The following is an 11,505-nucleotide window of genomic DNA, read 5'->3' on the forward strand; positions in this document are numbered from 1 at the left end:
ACTGGTCTGAACATTTTTACGAGATATCATACAAACCAAAAAAAATAACAAAATTAACAGAGACCCTACTGTTAATTTATCTTGTCTTGAACAAATCATCTGATGTTAAGCTTAATAATGGTACATTAGACCTCCATGCATTTCACTCCTAATCTTTTACAGTCACTTGAGTGAAAAAACACAGAGAAGGAGGCACACTGAAGTTATTCTAAAAGGAAAACAATGTTTAAATTTTATAGTAAAAGTTGCTTTAGAAGTAGTTTTATTAATACATGTGACGTCTGTTAATTATTGTAAGTTTTAATCTTGTGAATGGCATAAGGGCTGGAGTCTTGCTGTGGCCACATGTCTCCGTTGGGAAGATCCCTCGTCTGCTCCAGCTGACGGTCGACCATCTCTACCGTCAGCGTGGACGGGCTGAAGATGTCTGCAGCGCGGTAGGACTGCGTGAGGCGGCGGAAGGACGACGTGTCTGAGATGTCGTCGTCGTAGAGGTCCTCCATGAGCTCCCTGCGCTGTCTGCGAGATGCTTTCAACTCCTCGTTCAGGTCAGAAACCAGATCCTTCACATCCCTCACTATTGTGGAGCGTAGACCGAAGAGGCAGAGCAGGAAAACCAGACCAGCACAGATCCCAGAGACAAAGTACAGAGCCACTCGTTCTGGTAAACCTAAAAGAGAGGCAAATTATGATCAAACTAGCCTCAATATATGCTGGCATAAGACAAAAACTACTTATTCTGGCGTTCTGCACCAAATGTTTCCCTGAAAGATTACACTGGTACTGTCACATGTGTGTTTGCCATCATACAGATCTTCTATACTTTGCATTTCTGTGGACCATTTTCCAAAGTCATATGTTTTTAGACTGATGAATCTGCTTTTCTCCTACATTTCAGACACCACTGATTTCAGTTGTCATGAAAAATCAACTTGCAAAGGCTTCAAACTCAAGATCGAACATGCTGAACAGCTGTCTTTATTTATTTATCTGTCAAAGTTGCATCATTATTATTATTATTATTATTGCCTGGTTGTGCAGCTGAAAACACAGATTGTTTAGAAAAGTCTTTATAGTCAGTGTGTTCATCTTTCTTGTGGGAAGCTTGAGCGTCTGAAACTACAGATTTGGTTTTTTAATACAATTTAAATGCAAAAATCTTTGAAGCTAATATTCATTTTGTCTATAATTGTACATATTTGTTGTTTATTCTCTTAAATTTGTGGACACATGAATACACGTCAATGGTTTATGAGATAATTGGCTCTGGGGCACAAAATATAAAAAGCTTAACTGACAGCATATTGTTTTTTCTTATTTATTTATTTATTTATTGGGACCATGTACATGTTGTGCTGTACTGTACCAGAGTTAGTTTATAGCTAATTTTCATCTGCATTTCCTTCATCGGGTCACAATTAAAACATATAACAGAACAATAACAAACTGTTCACTGTCATTTTACATCTTTTTCCATGTTTTTTCCAGGTTAACCTTAATTCTAAAGTTAATTTTAATGTCTTGGTTCGGTCACAGCTCTGCGTTCCTGCCATTCTCCGCCAGTCCACCAGATGCCCTCAGACTTTTTCCCTGTTTGTTGAACTGGACTGACTGGGAGTTGGCCCTTGAAATTGAAATTAAAGTTTGCTTTCACACTAGTTGTGAGATGTGACTGAGGAGTTTGACACACCTAGTTAGACGTCAAAGATGCGGCAATTTATACACCAGCTGGCAGTTCATTCCACATGTCTTCTGCATTTACATTCAGGGCATTTAGCAGATTAATTATCCAGAGACAGACAGGTGTTTGTTCAATGGCTGAACTCTCTGTAACTCATCCTCAACACATTATGATAAAGGAGTTTGTTGACATTTGTTTCTGTAGATTTGAATAATTTGCATTTACAGCCTCTGTGTGGCGTGTTAGAAGAACTGCATCATCATGAAATTGAGAGTTTTCAGGTTATTGTGTGCTTATGTTATTCACGTATATTCACAGATGGGCGTGTTGGTTATATAAGAGGATTGTATTTCTGGGTTTTTGGGTTTTTTTTGTTTGTCCTGTTTTTCCTCCTGCATCCCGAGCCTGCTTTTCCCTCCACCTGCCCTCATCAGTCTTGTTAGCCCTGCCCTGCTCGCTGTGTCTTCCCCAGCCTATGAGCTCCTTTCCTGTTCTCCTTTTTCACCTGCAGCTCCTCACCTTGTCAGTTTAGTTTGTATTTAAGTCCTGGTTTTCAGTTAAGTGCTGTTGGATCCTCTGCTCTGCTCAGTTTTGCCTTGCCGGCACTCCCGAGTCTAAATAAAGATGATTCTTCAGTCCCTGCGCTTGATGCCTCCTGCATTTGGGTCCACCTGCTCTGCTACTCCTAACAATTTAATAACAGTCACTTCATATAGAGTCCAGCAGGCCTGGTCATAAATACAGTTCTGTGAATGCACCATCCAGAGAAATTATCAGAGGAATCCAAGCTTTCAGCTGCATTACGATGCCATGATAATGTAACTTTGAGAAATAATGAAAGACATTTATAAGTTCATTATGATTGTTTACTTATGTATCTTGAGCAACTCTCATGATGTGCAAGTACATTTAATACTGTAATAAACTAAAAAAAGGAACCGAAAAAATCACAAAAATCTATGACATGCCTTTAAAAAATGGTCCACAGTAATGTTCAGTATTTATGCAGATTCTGTATAACTACACAGAAAACAGAGGGGAGCCCACTTTGAGTACCAAGAGGCAAAAGAAACAATCGTTTCTAAGCATTGAAAGCCTCCCCTCAGTATTTTTACATGCTACTGCTAACATGTTTGCCAATTCTTCTGCTGTTACTGTGACATTTCTGTAGTACTGAAGCATGTCAAAACACCTGCAGGCCCTTTGACATATGAGTGATCTAATGATACGAATTTTACATAATCTGAGGTCTACAGGCATCAGTGCACATACCCAACATTTTTTCAATGATCTCCAGAGAGTTGGTTAAGAGCACGTTTTGAGGCCTGTAGGTGGGGCCAGTGTACCATCCACCTGCAGGTGAGAGGGGTCTGAGCTCAGACGCCAGTCAAACTCTGCATGCCACAAAACCAGTGAATGTTCAGACCAGCTCTCACCGTGTGTGTAGTCTGAGATCATGAAAGGATCTGTTGACCCACGACCCACATCTTCCAGAAGATATCGGGGCACTAAAGAGGAAATGAGAGATTTTTTTTTACATAACGCAGCAAACCATATCACCACAGTTATGAGCTGTAACATCCGGTTTGTCTCTTACCGCAAGTGAAGGACACCCGCAGGTGTTTCCTGGTGCCAGGGAAGCAGGGGTCCCCAAAGGTCACAGTATCGGCCAGTACTGAGCAGTTCGCTCTGGTGTGACACCTTCGTGACACCTTCCTCAGAGCCGAAGGTGACAAACACTCTGGAATAAATTAAGATTATTAAGAATAAAATAAGATTAACATGATGAATAATTGTAATGCGTTTATTATGAGAAACAAGTGTCATATTGTTACATTATGTTCCGGTCAGCAACATCACAATTGTCATTAAAATAACCTAGAGCTTTATTTAAAATAGTTACCAGTTATTGATAAGCTCAATTCATCTACTGTTTGAATTAGTTTTTATTAATAGATAAATAGGGCACAGCAGTTATTCTCCACCATGTCTGTACAATTGATTTTGTTCCACTATTTTGCCACTAGATGACACTTAAGTGCCCTTTTTCAGACCCATGTCAGTCTGTGATCCAGATTCCTGAGGACAGTAGGGACTGCCGTGCAGAAGGTGTCCAAACGTGGCCGAGTAGATGGCGAGGACGGTCTCATTCTTACACATCAGCCTCATACGCTCATTTTCACACACCAGTCTTGTACGGTGGTGCTCTGAAAAACAGATGACATACTATGATGAGCATGTTTTTGCATGTCTTGGCTCATTAGTACCGCCAATCTACCCTCCAGACAAACGGTTGTTTTGTTCTGTAAATCAAATGTAGAAACTTGAATTGAGTTGAAAAAGATAACACGTTAGCAGACATCATGTCTACTTTTATCTTTGTTTGCTTACTTTCCAAATCAGACCATACATACAACTGCATGAGAAATAAAAGTACGTATGATGTTCACTGTGATCAATAGCCCATTTCAAACAAGTTTCCATCATAGTGAGTTAATTTTCTTATATGACTGAACTAATCAGAAACTATTTTTTGCCTGAAAGGTAGAAAAAAAATGTCTTATAAAGTCTAAAGCTCCAGAAAAAGTGAGCAAGTGGACTTTGAGTTGAGATTGTTTTGTCTCCAAGGCCAAGAGTGAACTGTCAAGTTCAACTTTTATGTCAACAAGGATGAGAAGTCCTGGCTGGCTTATTATTATGAAACTATGTGCTGATGAGAACAGTATGAAATAGTCAAAAGCTCAAGAAAGTAAGTTAAGTTGTGATTGTTTAGGATAAATATGCATTTTAAAAAAGACTCTTGAATGCTTTGGAAAATTGTGATATTGATATAAAGTATTCATTATTTGTAGTAATAGGCTTAAACAGACTAAATACATTTTAGTTCTTTTATAGTATTAACTTAATTAGCAACAATAGTAAAAATAACTATTTGAAATATTTGCTGATTCTTCACATACTGAATGTAGGAACGTAGCAGCCTACCTGGTTGGCACTTGTAGGAGACTAGAAGGTACTTGGTGGTGAGAGGGCAGGGGTCCTGCCCAAACACTGGACTGAAGACGGGGATGTGACAGGACCGCCGATCCTGACACTCTGACAGCACTTTCTGCAAGGAAGACATGCGTTGACTACTGAGTCACTGATGAAAGCTTTTGAAGAAGCCAGAATGATTCACTTTTCTGAAACAGACCATGTTGAAACATCCACCTCCCTACAGCTTTATATGTGTACCTCTATAGCAACTGAAGAAGTGCATTCTGTGTCCTCCTCCTCTGTTGTGTTTGTGTTCACAGAGGGACATAAATGCTGATTAGGGACACGTCGTCCGTAGAAGGCTGATAGGACGGCTACAGACGTCCTGGAGGGACACTCGATGTTGAGAGTGTCGCCTTCACAAGCATGAGCCGTGTGATTCTTCAGGATGGTGTGAAGATATTCTAAAACAGAGCACAAGGTAAAGCTAATTTAATTTTATGTATCTGCTGAATGTGCAAGATTCTCTTGGAGTACGTCAGGGAGTAACGATGAATAATGTATTGTTCAGATGCAATTACGTCACAGCAAGTCAGCAGTGATTAGTCAACAGAGTGACACTAATTAAAAAACAAAAGCTGGTATCAAATCTCAAATACAGAATTTTAATGTGTCACTTTTGCCTCATTTAAATCTATTAATAAGAATTAAATTGGATTATTACAAACATGGCAATTGTTTTTATCTTATTGACAAATTAGGAACTGACTGTTTGACTCAGTTATTAACTCTAAATTATACATCATTTAAAAGTCCTACACTGTCAAAATTTGGCAACTCAGTTTTTCCACTCCTAGCAGCTCAGTCCTGATTGTCGACTGGATGGCGTCTCAGTCCCAGGGTGTAGCTGTCCAAGACAATATTTGGATTATGACCACACAAACAAACAAACATGCATGACAATAGAAAACAGACACTGAAGTTGAAATCTCCCCTCCCATGCGTGCTTCCCGTTCTTGTCCCCCTGCGTTTTGTGAGTGCGTGTTTGCACCACAGAGGCAGCGAGCGGCTTCAGGGAGTGAACAGGAGGCAGTACCAGGCACTCACTCACAATGAACTATTATTAGGCCTCTCCGAGCCTGTAACCACACAAAAAAAATGGAGATTTCTGCCGGGGTCAGATAAAGAGATACACTGCAATGCACACAATAGAGGTGTCTGAGACAAAGGCCGCCTTCTGCTTTGTCTGAAATTATCATTATGATCATAACATCATCCATCATACAGTCCAAACAACAATACATCTCAACATATTAATAAATAAATCAGCTGCAGTTTATTCATTGTTTTGGGAGTTTCTGGCCCTATTCTGTGAAGATCTAAGTTCAGGACCCTAATTCTGGTCTCTCAGCATGAGCTGCGCCAGCTGTTTGGAAAAGCAGGATGTGAAGATAATTAGTAAATGCTGGATTCCTTTCAGCAGCTTCAGTCAGCATTTTGAGTTTCTCCTACTTAAAAAACACTTATCGATTTAAAAAACAAAGCACTTACGAGAGAAGTCAGGAGCCGAGTGTGCAGTGTGTATCTTCAGGGCCAAAATGAGAGGCAGAACACAGAGAGAGCGGCAGAAACGGCGTGGTACTGACATTGTGCATATCCTGCATGACAGACCCCGGGGTTTGTTGTAATGTGCTGTATTGCTATTGACTGTCTGCATGGGAGAGAGCAGTCAGTAGGTCAATGATACCATTGTGTTCACAAAAAACAGCCCCCCCCCCCCCCCCCCCCCCCACCCCCACCTCTGTCAGCCCCTGTTTAAACAGAGCTAAGAGTTTGTCGCTGCAGGGCTGATGTGTGCAGATGTTAACAGATATGCATGTACATTTAATTTTTATTTTTATGCAATGCACAAAAGCAACATTTCAGTCATAGAGTTGTCAGGCAGTAATCTCACATCATTAAACCAGAGCCACTTCCTGCAAGAACCTGTGATTTGACTCATTTTTGATTGGTTGTTGCAGCCTCCAGTATAAAGATATTGTTTTGTACTATGAGTTTAAAGAAATAGTTCAATATTTTACACTTATTCAGCTTATTTTTGAGAGTTAGATGAGAAAATTGATGCCACTCTCATGTCTGTGTGTTAAGTGCAGAGCTAGAAACGACAGGCAATTAGGTTAGCATAGCATAAAGACACTGGCATCGGGAAACAGCTAACCTATTTCTTTCTAGACTTCAAAAACATGCCTTTTGGCAACCCTGTCTCCTAGAAATTATGTTTATATATGACTAAGTTGTTTTCCCGTTATGTTTGCCAACATAACGGGAAAACATAACACAAACATAACACTGACTGAACTGAATGTTCAAGGCAGTGTGTTTTTTTGTACGAGTTGCAGAACTCTGACATCAGAGCCTGAGCTTTGCATCCTGAATCTCACGTGTGATTAAGTTTAGCCAACAAAAGCACTTTGGTTAAAGTTAGTGCAAGACCATAGTTTCACCTCAATGTTAATAAACATGTTATGCTTCAAGTCATTGTGAACTTTTTTTCTGTATTGTGTATTGAAAATTGTTTCTTATATTTTGTCCCCCTCATGTATGTTAATGAAAAACAAACACAATATCGTCACCTTCCTAAAATAATGGCCCAAGTCATTTTTTCAGGTCTCTCAGAAAACACAAAAAAATCATTGTCGTGTGCATGTACCCCTAGGGGTGCACAAGCTGCCTCTAGACACTGCACAACAGACATACTATAATACCAGTCAAATGATGTTATGATTACTAATATTATGTTAAAGTGAGATTTTCATTAAATAAAAACACAAAAGTAAAGAGGATCCTTAGTATTTTTTTAGTTATACACATAATTTCTAGCTATTAGATTACAATACTGTATTCAAGTCTTTCTTAATTAGATCATGTAATGTGGAAAAAATGAGACACAAACTTTAGATGAAATATTGTTTAAAAGGCAGAAAAGAGTCAACAGAAAGCCTTGTAATCACTTGTAACAGCCACAGACTCTGGAGCCTTTCCATTCTTTGCTAAATGCTAGCTTCATGGACTTAGCTATTTTGCTGACTAAAATGCTGACTAAAAAGACTGAATAAAAAGACTAAATAACTACGCAATATGACAATTTAGTCACATTCTTGACCCAGGCCATTATACTACAGGGGCAGAATCGCATGATCTGTTCAACTGAGGATGTTTACCAGAGGTGGCCCGCATCATGAGGAGATGATTTAGGCAAAAAAAAAATCATTTTTGTCAAAAAATAACTGGGGCCATTATTTTAGGAAGGTGACAATATTAGGAACACTTTACAATATAACACACACATCCCATTATGGCCTTATAATAAACAGTAGAAGTAGAATTACAACTTTTCTCACAATGTCAGCAAAAACTGAACATGTATAAGCTTCCTAAAAAACAGAATTTATGGCAGAGCTGTTGTATTGGATTGCATTAGATTGCACAGGTTTTCCTAATGAAGTGCTCAGTGAATGTATTTCTTTAATGCCTGATATATGACTGAAACATTGCTTTCTCATGAAAATTACTGCTGACATATTGCAGGAATTTAATTTGTATGTTTATTCGAAATGATAAAATAAATGTCAAAAGAAAGACATATTAAATCTATTACAGAGCTGTAGAGGCTCACTGGCATGTTATTGTTTTGGTGTCAGGATACCATCTCAACTGTGTGTGTGTGTGTGTGTGTGTGTGTGTGTGTGTGTGTGTGTGTGTGCATGTGTGTGTGTGCATGTGTGTATGCGTGTGTGTGTGTAAAATGGTAAAGTGAAGACAAGTCAATACTGAGGGTCCTGTTTATGGAGATAAGGCACTTTTTTCCAGGAGGTCATTTCCAGCTGATGTGTGTGTCCAGCGGAGATGTGTGTGTGTGTGTGTGTGTGTGTGTGTCTCCATTAGATAGGGCTTTCCTATCTTTTTGTCTGTTTTGGGGGGGAAGTGGAAATTCATTGGCACATTTCCACTGCTGCCAGTTTTTTCCAGGAATTCTCAGGAAATCTTTCCTGTTGAAAACCCTCACTGCCATAATCACTTAGTATCAATTTAATACAAAGACTGTGATTTTAACCTTCATTTCCCTTTTACACATCCTCTCTGTCAATAATGACCTTTGCCATAGCAGCCAAACACTGACACATAATATTGTACGTTGTCAAGTCATTACCAGTGCTGAGCTCAGGACATTACCAGTAATCGCATACACTTGTGAGGGTGAATCAAAACTAATTTCTGAATGGCACTCAACTCATTTATCACACAAGCTCCAATAAACACTCCCTCCACAGCAGCGGAGTGGACGTAATCATGGAGGCTGATAGGAGAGACCGTTTTAATCATGTGCGTAAGTAAGCGTGACACTCCCACTTTAGTCTCCTGTAAAATTCCATTCACCTCCCATAGGAAGTGTCAATAAATGTTCCTTAAAACTCCCTAGTCCGGCTGTTTTGGAGGCAGAGTCATAACACAGTGTGGAAAGAGAGATTAAGCTTCAGATTGCTGGAAACACTCAGACTGTAACCTCCCCTCGCCTCTTTCCTTTTCTACAATTTTAGTTGCCTCTGTTACATATCCTGTGATGATCGATGATCGAGCATTATTCATCAACTTTCCAAGATTTGTTAGGAATTTCAGTGTGATAGGTTTGTTTTTCATCCTCCCTCGCAGTGTTGTAAATTCCCCGAAATCCTCTCAGGCGGATAAATTAGACAAGTACATGGCACAAAGCCTTACATGCATATCTTTTCACTCTAAATTCCTTGTAAAGCATTGCGTAATCAGGCATGTGTTGTTAGTGTTATTACTTTAGGGAAGTCTAAAACCACAGCATGGGGATTTTCTCATGAAATGTCCCTTCCCCTATTTACAGTAAATGATACCGTATTACAAGAAACACCACCGAGTGAGCCCTCCTCTCCAAACTCCCTAACGACATGTAGCCATGACATGAAAGCAAACTCTGAATCATTCATTCTTTTACTAAGACAGATTTACTAATCTTTACCACTTCCAAAAAACAATGTATTCCTGGGAAAAAATATCTAATGACCGAAAAGAGGAAGTGTTTCTTCATACTTCATAGTTTATTCACTCCTTCAGTGTTAAAGTCATCAATGAAAAGCAACCACCTTTCCTTTCCATGCCCCAAACACAGAGGGGATTCCCTCTGCCAAGCGAGGCGTTATTCAAAAAGCCCCCAAAATATCCCATCATTGTTTCAAAGAAAGGTTACAAAACCCAAGGGGACCCTTTCTGTGGACTTAAAAATATAAATGCCAATGTGAATTTCTAAAAATATGCTCTATATTCAGTGATGATGATCTTTACTGTAATATAGTAGTATTGCTAATATTACTATTATGATTATATAATATAATCATAATAGTAATATTAGCAAAATGTAGTGTCAAAGGTAAAAGTACTCATTATGAAGGTAGAATTGGCCTCTTACTGTTATATGATTATATAACAGTATTATTTATATTCATGTATTATTGTTAGTGATGCATTAATATGCATATAACACTCATATACTGGATAATAAAAGTGTTTTGACAATTTAAACAGAAAACAAACCAACAAGTTCAAAAAACTAAAAACAGGCCCAGAACACTAAACAGCACAATTAAAAAACAAAAAACACAATTAGAAACATTAAAGAGTACTTAAAAGTCCGTGTAAAGCAACAGTAATTATGTGTTCTGAGTTTTTCACACCACAGAAAAATGTGTAATTAACCACCCAGTCAAATTTGAATGACTGAAAGAGTCGCCAAGTATATAAAATTAGATTTCAAAATCATGGAAGAATAAGCAGTCCGGGCATGTCTGCTGAAAGCACAGCCCAACTGAACAGACTCTGAGTTAACAACGCTCGTACCAAACTCCTGTATAAAAATACACAATTTAAAATAGTTGTTTGTTGGTGTAAAACAAGCAACGTGGATGATATCTTAAAAATAAAGTAAAGTTTGGAGCCACTGTTTAATTCAGCACATAATTTGTGGGTAAATGTGGATTTGTTTCAGTAAAAATGTAACTTTAATACTAGTTAACAGGCAATCGATCCAGAATTATTGTTATGTTAAATTGTCGTTTTTTTCAATGGAGTTCGGTGCGCTTAACATTACTCTCTTCTCTGCTGAACAGTGCTTGGCGGCTTTAATGTGGTCATCGCCTGGAAAATGCCTGGAAAATGTTCTTCTCCGGCCGGAGGGAGAAGAAGTCGAAGACGCTGGCGGCTCTACCCGTCAACAGACACTTCAGCTGGGTTTAAAATAACTCCTTGAGTGCTAACATTGACTGAAAATGGCCCCATTCACCAGTAAACAGAAGATTATCTGAACTGAATCCCAGTTGTCTCCAATGAAAGTTTATCAAACTACCCAGTGTAAAAATAGTAACTATGAGGGGGTCATGCTAGTAACCCCTCTATGTCATGGATCCACCATTTCAGGCCCACCTGAAAAATCCTGAAAAACAGTTTAATGCTCCAACTCCACAATTCACTACTACACAGTTCACAGTCTTTTCACATGTTTTCTGCTATTATTTTCTAATATGTGTAATGTTTTTAAAATAAATCAGATTTTCCTTTACACAGACTTTAATAATTTGTATAACAGTATGTCATATTTTATAATTATGCACATTATAGTTTTTTTTATCCTAATATGCAAAGTAACTACTAACTACAGCTGTCAGATACATGTAGAGTAAGAAGTACAATATTTCCCTGACATGTGTTGTAGTAGAGGTACTAAGTAAAATAACATTGAAATACTCAAGTATAATACTCGAAATCTG

General features: G+C 38.6%; 1 protein-coding gene across 1 annotated transcript; it reads right to left on the reverse strand.

Annotated features, from left to right (window-relative positions):
• On the reverse strand, positions 1 to 6,340 carry si:ch73-335m24.2 (protein eva-1 homolog C). Its single transcript, XM_042419056.1, has 7 exons — positions 6,209 to 6,340; positions 4,916 to 5,121; positions 4,667 to 4,790; positions 3,736 to 3,888; positions 3,279 to 3,422; positions 3,118 to 3,189; positions 1 to 670 (listed from the first exon to the last, which is right to left on the reverse strand). The coding sequence occupies exons 1-7, from the start codon at positions 6,303 to 6,305 to the stop codon at positions 285 to 287; spliced, it is 1,182 nt and encodes a 393-aa protein (XP_042274990.1). The 5' UTR covers positions 6,306 to 6,340; the 3' UTR covers positions 1 to 284.
• Between the last annotated feature and the right edge of the window lie 5,165 nt (positions 6,341 to 11,505).

Source organism: Thunnus maccoyii, chromosome 8 (genome assembly GCF_910596095.1).
Source record: "Thunnus maccoyii chromosome 8, fThuMac1.1, whole genome shotgun sequence".
NCBI lineage: Eukaryota > Metazoa > Chordata > Actinopteri > Scombriformes > Scombridae > Thunnus > Thunnus maccoyii.